Source organism: Pinus tabuliformis, chromosome 7 (genome assembly GCF_031772625.1).
Source record: "Pinus tabuliformis cultivar Carrire ecotype Pingquan chromosome 7, CPIR1, whole genome shotgun sequence".
Lineage (NCBI taxonomy): Eukaryota > Viridiplantae > Streptophyta > Pinopsida > Pinales > Pinaceae > Pinus > Pinus tabuliformis.
Window position 1 is genome coordinate 1,570,875,504 of NC_142293.1, and position 14,084 is coordinate 1,570,889,587.

The 14,084-nt window shown below is 41.8% G+C and overlaps 1 protein-coding gene across 1 annotated transcript; it reads left to right on the forward strand.

The window, feature by feature from the left end:
* Positions 1 to 11,981: 11,981 nt before the first annotated feature.
* On the forward strand, positions 11,982 to 13,778 carry LOC149254063 (pentatricopeptide repeat-containing protein At2g13600-like). Its single transcript, XM_089454670.1, has one exon. The coding sequence runs from the start codon at positions 11,982 to 11,984 to the stop codon at positions 13,776 to 13,778; it is 1,797 nt and encodes a 598-aa protein (XP_089310796.1).
* The last annotated feature ends 306 nt before the right edge of the window (positions 13,779 to 14,084 follow it).

Consider the following 14,084-nt stretch of genomic DNA (forward strand, 5'->3'; position numbering starts at 1 on the left):
AAAACTTGGAGAGTATTGTAATGAGCCTTGGCTTCTCCACTGTGTAGAGCTAGTATATCTCTTTGGAGGAGTAGGCGGCAATGACTGTAACGTTCTGTTGTCGGAACTAGTGGTTGGTCATGGTTGTATTGTATAACTAGAACTCACACTTCTTAATATAACAGATCCAATACGTTTCATGAATATGTCATATTGTATTTTAGCTATATTGTTTACTCTAAATGATATATGTATTTGCTTTATTATGCATGCATGTGTAGCTATTTTTTGTATATGTATGTATGAATCTTACTAAAATGTATTGTTGGTTTAACCATCACTTTGGATTTCTAACTCACTTTCCTTTCAGTTTGTGATGCATCTTTGCTTGTGTGTTCCCTTCTTAACATAATTCTTTCACAGGTTTCCAAGGGGCACACTCACCTCACCCTCTGTGTGTTAGAAACTATCATGCACCTTCCTTGAATTTCTGCATACGTCACACCCTTGCTACCAACAGGGACATCTTACTTGCCTCTATGTGAAACCATGATAAAGGCGATACCGTACAACCCACTGCTGGGACTCCTACACCAAAAGGTCTGAGGTCTAGTTGGGACTTATTACCAGAGAGATCCCCTGACATGTTGGTGGGTCCAACACTGTCAACATTTCTGGCGCTAGAATGAGGGCTAGATGACGAGATTTGTCGTCTCATCCTGTTTTGAACCTTTTCACATTGATCATGGATTCTGTCACACTCACCCCTCCACAATGTTTTTTGCATGTCGAACCTCTCAACATCACGAGGGAGTTTTTTTATCTCTTGTCTGAATTCATGTATGATGGTGAAGGAGAAGTGGCCTGGCCTGAGTACTTAGAAGACTTCTATGCATTTCTTGAGAATGCAGATGAGTTCTATGCAGAAGAGGTCAATCTGTTTCTTGCATACACACTTTGTGAATCCCCACAACGGTGGTGCTGCAACCTGCTAGCTGACAGCGTGCACTCACTTGAGCAGTTCTGTGATCTCATTGAATCTACCTTCCATCATTTTGATCTAGAACCTCTTGACCAAAAATTGTTACAACAATGAAAGGCCCCACATGAATCGCCTATGGATTTTTGGCAACGCTTCCGTAATTTGCAGTTTGAAGCTCTAAAAATCTAGATGAAATTTCCATATCTTTGGGATAGATTCAAGTATTGTCTTAACAAATCAGTCCATACCAAGAATAATTTTGAGCCCAAGCCTCACTCAACATACTTCAGTGATGGAGTTGTGCAATCATAGATGGATACGGTCACTGTCACTAGTGACTGTTTGTTGTCCCCTCATCAAACAACTCCACCACTACAGAGTGATGCGGGAGAACAGGCACACACATCTGTTCAACTGTCACATCCTCCCAACATCACTTCACTTAATTTTCGCACAGATTTGGTTGTGAGTCCATTGAGTTGTCACATGAATTTTGTACCTCAACCTCCGTCTTCGTACTTGGATGATCCTCTGAATGATACTATCTTGTGTTCTTCCATTCCAGACTCTACACTTGTTGTGAACGAGGATCAAGCCATCGACGGAGTTGGTGTTGCACAACCAACATGCACTGTCATTCATGAAGAGTATGACTGGGAGCTTGAGCATCAACACTTGACGAAGGATGACTCCCTTCTGTCTGAGCCTCCTCTGTTCTTTCTTGACATCTTTGGTGAAACTACTATCCATGATTTCACATGTGTATGTCCGTCTATGGATGCACCCATTGTTGATCACTTGCAGAACACACCGATGTCATTCCATCATCCAACAATGGAGAGGATAAATTATTCATTGAAAATCCACTTGACTTTTCATCTTCTTTTTTCTAGAAACATAGAGTGAATTTGTTCAATTCTCATCTACCCCTTTGTTTGATTCATTAGATCATGAGGATGTCGATGAAATCATTGAATTTTTTGATCATAGCTGTTGTGATCTATTTACTCCCGTATTCGATCACGATGATGATTCTATCGTAGTTAATTTTTCGAAGCCACACATTTATGATGATCTATCTGTCGACGAAATCGAAACTCTCCAGACTGTCAAAGAACTTTAGCCCAAGCTGATGGTTATGTCAGGCCCTCGCTATCTTGAGGTTGGTTTCACTTCCAATCAGGAAATTGTTGAAATAATCGAGGCTCCTCATCACTCATCTGTATGCATTGAAGATCAATCTCACACACAGATCATGCTTCCTCCACTCGAACTACACGATCCCATCGCTCATGCATTGGAGGAATCTTACATAGCAAGCACATGCACACGATGCAATTTGTCATTGTTTCTTTCATTTTCTTGCATGTCACAATCAAGAGTATGCATATGCTTAACAACTGCACGTAGTGTCACACAACACCATGGTAAGTCCACAGACTGCATGCCATGCACTTGCACTCACTTATGTTCTGTGGGCACGGTTAAACTTGGAGTGTGTTTGTCTTCATTGTTATACCTTTCATGTTTGATGGTTCACATAGCTATGTTGTTCGAAAACCATGCCTTCACCAACATGGGTCGACCAATGCGTTGGTGGCTGCATTGGAAGTATCACTTCACGTGATTAGGCCCATGCACTGTTAGCTTAGGAGTAGGAGTAGTATTTTCTTTTGGTTTGTTTGCTTGCATGCTTTACATGTTTTTGTTTTTTTTTTTGGTTTTTTTCCTGCTTGCTTGTTTTCTTACTCGCTTTGCTTTCACTTTTACTTCTTCTTCCGCTTTGCTTTCTGTTTGTTTGCTTGTTATGTTCATAGGTTAGTTTCGCATGAGACCGTGCACAACTCTTGAAACAAGTTGGGTAAAGTACAAGAGGACTTGTGCAGTTATCAATACTTGGTTATCTGTCATCTTACCTCTGTATGAAGAACTTGTTATCTTTATTCCATGATACGTCAATGGAAAATATGTACTGTTCGAAGTGAACCTTGGTGAAAACACAACGCTTGCATGCTAACTAGTGTCACCTACTCTAGTTGGTTATTTTTGGGTTAATCCTTGTCAGCTCAGTCAAGTAGAGTAAGGCGAGAAGGAAAACCTTAACAAGCACATCAGAGGTACATATAAACTACTTCTCTGAAGGAACAACCTCTTCTACTCTCAATAAGGCGGGATCCCTCTTCCGCCTCTAAAATGGATAAGTGCTATGCACGGTTATGAAAATGAAAATGAAAAAAACGAAAAGTGAAAATTTTCAAAAATGAAAAATGAATAAGGTGAAATAAGAGAAATGCTTCCTGTGCAGAGAGGTGATGCAAGTAACTCCACCGGGGTATTGACCAGGCTCGTTGGTAGCAGAGCGATGGTTGTGTTCCTACATGACTCTGCCAAGGTACTATCCAGACCTGCTGGCAGTGGAGCAACACCAGAGATGAAACTAAAACTATGACGACTATACTTCTTGTGCACCAATATACCCCTTATCCCCAATCAAAACAACTGTGTTGGCTCAGCTTGTAATGTGTGTCGACCGACCAAGAGCTTGGTAGATGCTACATCTCACAATCAAGCAAGTTTGGAAACCAAGACGAACAAAGAACTGAACAATACTTCTAGAGGTGTTAGACTTTCTTTTCAAAAACAAGGTCCATTTAGAGAGCTAGATTTCTACTACTGTGTTGCCAAGTGTTGTAGCGGATATAACCACCCTCCAAATTTTTTTCTTAACTTCGTTTGGAGCCTCTGTACCAACCATCCTTAGCAACATGGCTTGCATTATCAATGACATGAGCTTTAGTGGTTTTCAAGTAGCAGGACAGCCTGTGCATGACAACTTGTTGAACTCCCCTCATAGGCTGCTACTCCGGACTTGGTCAAACTGCTGGCTACCCAACTTCCTTAAGAAATTGTGCAATTTTGGAGGGGAACCAGTCTTCCCTCCAGAAATTGTACAAATCTGACTGGTAGCCTACAGCGCTCGGAAATTGCACAATCCTGTCATTCAACCTTCCCAGAGAAAACTATGCAATCCGACCCAGTAGGACTGCTCAGCCCAGAAATTGTACAATTCTGGGTAGCAATCAACTGCTCAGCCTAGAGATTGCACAATCCCTTTGGGAAGCCAGCCCAGCTCGCTCCCAAAAATGCACAAATTTCTCCCTCAAGCAAGCAAGTTGTTGCATGTGCCATCGGGTTGACCAGTTCTAGTTGGGACTGAGAAAACTTGACTCTCATGCACGGGATTCTTTTTCCTGAAATCACAAAAAGCAACATGTAGAAAACATCCCTAGATTTTAGGGAGCTAATTTTAGCAGGTGGAGGTTACATGCAAAGATCTTTTTAGAATCTTTCTTCCAAGTGTCGCTTTTCCCTAGATTTGTGGCATGTGCATCATGAGCCTCAAACTTATTTATTCGATACTTGATAGCTCACTTCTTCACATCGATCTTAGAGCTCTGACATCCCACAACACATCCAACTCAACTATTTCCAGGTAAGTCCGCTTAACTTGTCTTTTGCAGCATTTCTGTCACCTTTTGTGTTTTGGCTTCTGTGAGTGTTGTATTCTTGATTTATGTGAATGCTTGTTGTCGTTTTCATGCATATTAGCTTGTAGTAGCACCGTTTTAGTTTTCCTTAGAATCTCACTATTGTCGCATACATGACATTGTTTTGCACAAACAGTCACCGATTGGGCGACTTGCTTCACACACATCCATGTCGTTCCATTTTCTGAATCTTGCATTCACTGTTTGCATGCATCATCATTCACTCCTGCTTACACTTAGTATTGCCATGCATTCACATCCATATTTTATTTCAGTTTCCCGTCGGTAGGTCTGGGTAACCTTGGCCTGGACTCTGCCTCACCAAAACAACATTGCACAATCCTGAGAGGGAAGGCTTTGCCTTCCTCTCAAATGCACATTTCTACCCAGTGACTATCCTCCATTCTTGCATTGTGAAATTCTGAGAAGCAGTGACTATTGGCCCTAAAAATTGTGCAATGCAGTCCCTAGGCCTGCATCACTTGCCACCTGAAATTGCGCATTGCGCAATCCCAACAACTAGCAAGCCACTTTGAATTGCACATTGCGCAATTCCAGTAGCCAACCAACCTCCAGATAGTCTGACTACCTTTTGCGCAGTTCCAGTAGCCAGTCTCCTAGCCTCCCCGAAAAAATTGCATAATCCTTGCCAGTCAATCCCCAAGTATGTTGCATGTCATTCCTCAAGTTTGCTTTGGTTTTAACTAACATATTTCTTGCCATGCATGTCGCCATGTTTCCATATCTAGTAGGTGTTCGTCCACCTCTCAGTAGTTCAAGATCAATGGCATCCAAGAGAGTAGGATCAAAGGACACTAACGAAAGTGCAACTGGAGCAGCAGTTGAGCGAGTGTCTACAAGTTTGCCAATCTATGAAGACACCAAGTTGATTGTAGACAAGGACATCAAGATGAAATGGCAAGAGGTAAATGATGCATTTGTAGACACATTTGGGGAAGACCTCGAAGGCTGTCAAGTCTATGTGAACATTCACAAGTATGACTTGTACTAGATTGCATGCAGGTATCTCGTTTTCCCATACGTGGACATGATACATTGGATCGTCTTGCATACTGATCCTGAGTCGATGATATTGAGTAGTGTTAGCAGGAAGGAGATTGATACCTTCATGGCACAGGATTATCAGCAGATGTATCATATATCGAAGCCAGTGATCACCATGGAAACATCGTTCAACATACCCAGCAGCAATGCCAAATCCAGGGATATCTTGAATAACTGGGTGAAGGAGCCGGCCAAATTCAGGATGATACCCAACTAGGTCTACAAGACAAAGATACTGTGGAAGGCGTATCAATACTTGGTCATCTTTGCATGTTGCTTGTATGGCCAAGAGAGCACGGACACCTTCTCACAGAGTTGGGTGATGACGTTGGATCTACTAGCCAGTGAAGGCAAAGAATTCAACTAGTTCGACATGTCGGCTCATCGGCTGAATGAACAGGTAACAAGATCTCGACAGCCACCTAAAGGTTAGCAAGCAGAAATATACATGTCCGCTTACATCTTGGATGAAATATGTACCCGCCAAGAGTTCCCGGGCTTGAAATGGGTATGGACATTGGCATAAACCTCTATGAACACTTATTATAGAATGTTGTCCGAATGCAGCTTCAGAGGAGTCATCACACAACTATCAGATCATTTTGTCACCCCGGTGTACAAGATGATATTTGAGCATGATCCACCTTGCATGTCGAAGGCAACAATGAAGGCACTGATCAACATAGAGGATTGGTATACCTCACCATCCGACACCTTCATACTGATGTATAGCGCAGAGAAGCCTCCGCATGTTTTGTCGAAGTTTTCCTTGGACAAGCTCGTCATGCAAGAAGTATCATACCACATCTCAGCAGGACTTTCAACTAGGATGCACTGGAAGAAGAAGGCACCTTGGCCCGCTCTTCCATTGCGGATCGGGTTATACGAGATACGGAATTTCAATCACACAGATGTCGAAGTATAGGAGATCAAGAAATATCCTTTCGACACCGGAAGTTACAATCTATATGACTCGCATTGTTTTGTAAAAGGTCACTGCGCGAGAGTAGAGTTTCAGTGGATCCACATGACGTGTCATTGGGCAGAGGAGGACCCATGGAGATATTGTTACAGCTTCTCCTGGCCCAATGAACTAGTCGACATCATTGTGGAATGGTTAGCAAAGTAACATCCAGGAGAGCAGCAACAACAACAACAATAGAGGTAAACATACCAGTGTGCGACAAAGGCTAGAGGAAGATTGTCGACAGCACGAAGGCAGAGCAAAGCTGCAAGTTCCGAGCAGGCCCATTTGTGCATAAAGTGGCTTTGGAAATAGAGGAAAAGATGCAACAATGCGTTATAGGAATGCGCAAAGACAGAGAGAAAAAGGGAGAATGGAGGAAACAAAGAAGGAGTTGCATGAGTTGAAGGAGCAAGTCTGATAGGAACACGAGCTGCGCAGACAGGAGAAGGAAGCACAAAAATGATAGATACAACAGGGGGCACAACATGTACAAACAGATGAAACTGTGCCCGTATAGGTAGTTGACTCATCTGAACATCTGGCACCAAGCAGACAGGGTGAGCAGTCGCAGGAGCAAGACTTTGCTCAAGAGAAAGACATCGACCTCATGCCTTATCATCAAGAGTTCGACCCACCAGCTTCACTGGATCCGGAGGTGGAGCAAGTCCCAAGTGACCAAGGAGACACTGAGATCCTTGGAGATCAATTGAAAGGAGAGATGCACAACATCTCATTCGACGAGTCACAACATAGAGTTGTACAATCTCGCAGAGTGTCTACTCTAGATGACAACACATCTCCTGCGCAAATTGAGGAACAAGTGATTGTGTCTAATGTGTGCAAACATCCAGCAACATTGGCCAATGCTACCATAGCGTATGCCAAAGCCACTAGCTCGAGTGTTCGCTTCTTGATAGTTGAGAACAAGCGAATGACTAAGGTGTTACAAATGGCCAAGTAGGGAGGAGAATTGGTTACAACAGCCACCTGAGCAGAATTAAAGAAGGCAATACTAGATGAAGTATTGTCCTTTGAGACAGTCATGCGGCCATTGTATTCCAAGTTTAGTACTGTGCATAAGGCAGTTGTCCATCTCAACGGTTGGTAGCAACAATGTGTTAGGAGAACACGTATCTTGTCAAACATGCATACTTTTGTTGATTACATGCAAACATGAACAATGAGATACAAGGGAGCCCCATTACACTTGCCCAAGATGATGAAGCCCAGAGCGGTTGAGCTGAAGGCACACATCCAGAGTCAAATCCGAAACTATGAAGATCTCCCGCAACTCATCACTAGTTTACGGGCTTCCCATGCACAGGTATTCAGGAGTACGGATGTTTTTGTGCACGCACACATGATCCCATCTATTGGGACACTCACCAAGGCAAGGAAAAAGGAACAAGTCTAACTTGAGCTTGACTCGTACTTTGATGAGTTAATGCACATAGCCACCAATGCAGACTTGGTGATCAGTGCAGACACCATGCATCAGTATGTCACTTGTCCAACCGCACTCAAGACAATGATGCGCATGTTATCAAACGAGTTGGACAGAGGAGCCTGAGAAGTGTACCTGGATGCTATGGAGGCAAGAGTTCGTTTCCAGAAGGATGTCACCACAGAGTACACGGACACCATCACAGACTACCAAGCATGGCATCAGTTCACCACCGTCAACCACCATGAGGATGTCGAAGAGTTAGTCTTCCCACAATTGTCTGAGTCATAGTGATGTCTTGCATGGCTTGCTCAAGCCTATTTTGTCTCACATGGGTACATGTGCAGATTGTATGTGATGTTTTGTCAAGTGGAAGTTTAAGTGTTGATAGTTGGATGTAACAGTCATAGAGTAGATGAAGAGTCATGATGATAGATGAACAGTCACAAAGGGAAATGTCAAGGGCCACCCCCACCCTTTGCTATATATAGTCCCTCATAACTCATTGTAGAGACTTTTGGTCAGCCAAGCTTCCGATAGGAGTATCTTAGAGAAAGCTTAGAGAGTATTGTAATGAGCCTTGGTGGCAATGACTGTAACATTCCGCTATCGGAACTAGTGGTTGGTCATGGTTGTATTATATGACTGGAACTTACACTTCTTAATATAACAGAGCCATCACGTTTCATGCATATATCATATTGTATTTCAGGTTTCTTGTTTACTCTAAATGATATATGTATCTGTTTGCTTACACATGCATGTGTAGCTATTTTCTGTATATGTATGTATGAATCTTACTGAAATATGTTGTTGGTTTAACTATCACTTTGGATTGCTAGCTCACTTGCCTTCTAGTTTGTGATGCATCTTTGCTCATGTGTTTCCTTCTTTAATTTTTGCTTTCACAGGTTTCCAAGGGGCGCACTCACCTCACCCTCCGTGTGTTAGAATCACTCATGCACCTTCCTTGACTTGTTGCATATGTCGCACCCTTGCTACCAACAGGGACATCTTACTTGCCTCTGTGCAAAATTGTGGTCAAGGTGATACTATATGGCCCACTATTGGGACTTCTATACCAAACGGTTTATGGTCTAGTTGGGACTTCTTACTAGGGATATCCCCTGACATGTTGGTGGGTCCAACACTGTCAACAATAAGTCAAATTTTTAATGGTCACATGTGATGGCATTGTCTGAATAGTGGGTGACTATGTGTTGATTCCTTGCTATATTGACTATTGCATAAGTGCGTATGGTTCATGAAAGCAATGTTTTTAAATGATTAATTGAGCATATGCATGAATTAAGTTTTGGTGGGACGTAAGGTATATAATGATATATATTGAACATTGGAACCTCCGTTCAACCACCATGTGAAGTGCATCACAGTGATTGTTATTGGCTGATTGGAACATTGATTCTATATGTTAAAGCCCTGAAAATGGCTCTAATTTATGATGTATTAGATTTATTAAATACTTTGATACAGTCCATTGTTGATGGGATGGTAAACATCAACAAGGACAATCTTTCCTATATCAAAAACTGTCTGCAGAATGCACAGGAAAAGATTGGATTTTTGCAACTAGAATCTCAGTTCCAATGAGATGAGTTTCAACAAAAGCGTAGTCATCATTCTGAACATGTTTCTGTTCGGAACATTGAAACATAATGTTATAGTTGATTCAGATCCAGTGCCCAATGAAGCAGCAGAGTTACATGCAGATGCAAAAATTTAGCCTGCACTTTCCAAGTCAGTCATCGGACCTTGGGAAGAGCTTGTCCATAACAAGCACATAATAGGTTTTGGATATGATAAGGACGTGTCCTTTCATATTCCAAACTATTCCAAGCCCATTCAATTTCAAAGTGTTGGGTTTCTTCATGGCAGTTCACCTTTAGCTGTTCCAGATTTTGCTCCTCTTCCACAACAACAACAACAACAGAATGTTATATGCCAACATTGTGACCGAGTTGGCCATATGAAAGATTGTTGTTTTGATTTTCATCTGTGCAAGCATTGTGAACAATGTACTTATTCTTATGCTTCAAAAACAAACTTCCTTCAAGAACAAATATTCATCTTGGATGGATCGCTTCTTGGCAATGTGCTTCAACAACCAAGAAGATATTTCAGTCATATGTCAGAATTTCTTCTAGAATATTAAAAGGTCTTGCAGTTGAGTTTTCTCCATCATCTCACCTTGTATCTCACAAGGGGGGGAATGATGGTCATATAAAAGCTTCAAAGCCACATCAAGTGAGCTTGAGCCACAACCTACCATTCCAGATTCAGAGTTGTAGGCAGAGACAAAAATGCCCCTGAGTATGCCTTCGGTTGATGATCATCCTTAAACCATCTATGCAGGGTTGAGACATCTCTTCAGAGAATTGGAGACACTTCCTTTAGCAGAAGACTTCAGCTTCTTGCTAGTTTTGGAAGAGTTCCAAAAATTGCATTAAGTATTTTAGAGTTTGTGGTCATCCTTAAACCATCACAGATTGAGACTTCCCTTTTCAGGTTGAAGTTCTCCCTTTTTATGCGGGGTGAAACCTCCCTTTCAAGGTTGAAGGTTTCCCTCTTCAAAACATGAGGAACACTTCCTCTAGCAAAAGACCTTAGCTTCATGTCAGATTTGGAAGAGTTCCAGGAATTGCATTAGGCATTCCAATGTTGGTGGTCATCCTTAAACCACCCTCCTTATACCAACATTTCAGAGAGCACACACAACCTAGAGTTGCTATGCATTTTTGCACATTTGTATTATAGCTCTCTTCTTGGACTCATACATACCCCTTCAAATTAAAGGGGGGAATGTTGGACAACTAATCCTCTATGAATTGGTGAGGAATGAACAGCTATCGGAGTCCAAAAGACAAAGGTCACACCATGTATTATAAATGTATGTCATGTAAAAAATATATGCAATCAAATACTTGCTTATCCTTCCCATAAACTGTTTACATTCCATGTGAATTTAACAACAAAAACCAACACCGAAGACTCAAATGGTCTCCAACATGTCAAGATTGTTTTCGCCAATTTATAATCATGTGTTTCATACACACACCCCATGCACTTCTCAAAGCTCGGCCTCCTAATACACATCCACGCTCACCGCACCATCGCACACTCAGCTCTCAGCTAATGCTCTGATACACTTCTGAATTTCATTCCACAAAATGCAATTTATACATAAAGCAAGCCACAGATTCAATAGTGAATCCTGCCAACCATCATTATTTCTTACTTACATAGCCTACCAATAGTTCATCATCGGCTATAAAGCAGTCTTTGTCATCACCGGCTATAAAGCAGTCTGTCGTCACAATTATTTGATCAAGCAGATTTAAAATTAGGTTATTAGTTAGTTAGGATGATATACTATTCTCGTATGCTGGTTTTGAGGTTTATATCGGTTTATTACCCAGATAAAATAGCTCAAGTATGTCATTAGCTATTCATAAATCTTACATGTATCTAAGTTCCATTTATCTTATATAAAACTGAAAATTTGAATATCATTCTCCATAAATTCCATAACGTGTTTCAGAACAAAGATTCTATTAAAAATTTCACATAACATGCTGAAACAATAAAATTAATTACGCCGTAAGGCGTTTCCCTCTGAAATGAACTCCCCCAAATGCCCTTCTGTCCTAATCGTAGCCGTTAGATCTTTTGTTAGACGATTGAACAAAAATCAGCCGTCTAATTTAATAAAAAAAATGTTTAAAACATTAAAATACCCTTGACATCTGTGCGCTTTTTACAGAGGAGTTACAGGTAGAGTCCATTTGAATTCTTAGCGGAGTTTATGGCAATGAACCATGCTCTTCACTCCACATCTGTGCACTTTTTACGCAACAGTAACATATTTTTCATTTGATCAGTGTCGTTTTCATTGTTCTCGAATTTGAAATAAATCCGCCTATATTCGGCAAATTTATGGAGCAGGGATGCCATAGATTTGAAATTTAACATATTCAGATGAACAAGTTGCTAAGGAGACAGCCATTAAGAAACCCGAAAAAGAAGAAGACTGTAATGCTCATTGGGTTTGTGCTTAATCTTCAAGTTAGGCAGTCTGCCATTGCTGTACTTGAAACAGGAGCTAACACAAACACTCTGTCTGTACAGAATGGGGTAACACTGCGTGAAGTGGGCCTGCTAAAAGACGCCCTCGGCTTCTTGCATGCTACCGACAACGTTGTAGATAGAAGTGCATGTGTTTCTCTCCCGCAGGGCTGCGTTAAGCTTAAGGCCTTATCGGGCGGCAAAATATTCCACGCCCAAATGCATCAGAGGGGTTTTGTCGGAGATAGATTCTTACTTAACACTCTTATCACTATGTATGCTACGTGCGGGAGCCCGGAGGATTCTCGGCGAGTGTTCGACCAGATGACAACACGAGACGCCTTTTCATGGAATGCCATGATTTCAGCATATGCCAGACATGGATTTTCCCAGGAAGCTTTGGTTCTGTTTCGTCAAATGAAAAAACAGAGTGAAATTCAACCCGATCAATTCACCTTTACTGGTGTTCTTCCTGCATGTAACACCTTGGAAACCCTCGAGGAAGTTCATGAGGCCATAAGCAGACGAGGGTTTCAGTATGATGTTTTTGTAGGCACTGCCCTCTTGGACATGTATGCAAAATGTGGTATTATTGAGAAAGCACGCGATGTGTTTGACAAAATGCCTGAACGAAATATTGTTTCCTGGAACGCCATGATTACGGGATACCTGCACAATGGATACATAGATGAGGCATTGAAGCTTTTCAGAGAAATACCCCAACGTAATGTAGTCTCCTGGACTGTGATGATTGTTGGGTATGTGCAGAATGGACTCAGTTTGGAAGCCATGGAGATGTTTAGGCAAATGCATCTGGCAGGCGTTGAGCGGGACGCAAAAACTTTTGCCAGTGTTCTCCCAGTGTGTGCGAACTTGGGAACTATGCAGCAGGGTATAGAGATACATGGAGAAGTAATCAGAAGTGGGTTGGAATCTAATGTCTTTGTGGGAACTGCCCTTGTAGACATGTATGGAAAATGTGAGAGAATAGACATTGCACGCAAAGTGTTTGACAAAATGCCTCAACGAAATGCTGCATCCTGGACCGCCATTATTGCAGGTTATGCACAGAATGGGCACAACATGGAAGCTCTGGAGATTTTTCGACAGATGCAACAAGCAGCAGTGCAGCCAGATTCGAAAACCTTTGCCAGTGTTCTCCCAGCATGCGCTAATTTGGCAGCTCTGGAACAGGGCATGGAAATCCATGAAGAAATAATTAGAAGTGGTTTTCAGTGCAATGTATTTCTGTGTAATGCGCTTCTGGACATGTATGCAAAATGTGGAAGCATAGACAAGGCAAATGAAGTTTTCGACAAAATACATGGAAAAGATGTGGTTTCATGGAATTCAATGATTGCAGGATATGCAATGCATGGATGTGGCAAGGAGGCCCTGAAACTATTTCAAGAAATGCAACAATCTGGTATGAAACTGGATAGTGTTACCTTCGTCAATGTGTTGTCGGCATGCTGTCATGCAGGCCTAGTGGATGAGGGCCGAAATTACTTTAATTCTATGAGTCAATGTTACCAGATCACACCTGTGATAGAACACTATGGCTGCATGGTTGACCTTGTTGGCCGTGCTGGGCACCTAGAAGAGGTTAAAGACTTGATAAGCAAAATGCCAATAACCCCTGATGCTACAGTCTGGGGGTGTTTTCTTGGTGCCTGTATCATACATAACAATGCAGAGTTAGGAGAATAAGCTGCAGAACACCTTTTTGAGTTGGATTGGAAAAATGCAGCAACTTATGTTGTGCTCTCAAATATCTATGCTTCAGTGGGCCGGTGGGATGGTATTGAAAAGCTGAGAAAAACCATGAAAGATAGGGGGATTAAACCAACGAGTGGATGCAGTTGGATTGAAGTCAACAAGCAGGTGCATGCTTTCCTTGCACGAAATGGGTTGCACCCGCTATAACATAAAAAGCTGGAACTAATCCATGGTCACAAAATAATTTTAAGCAGATCATTGCAGCATGATTTGTCCAGCATGCTGTGGAGAATCAGA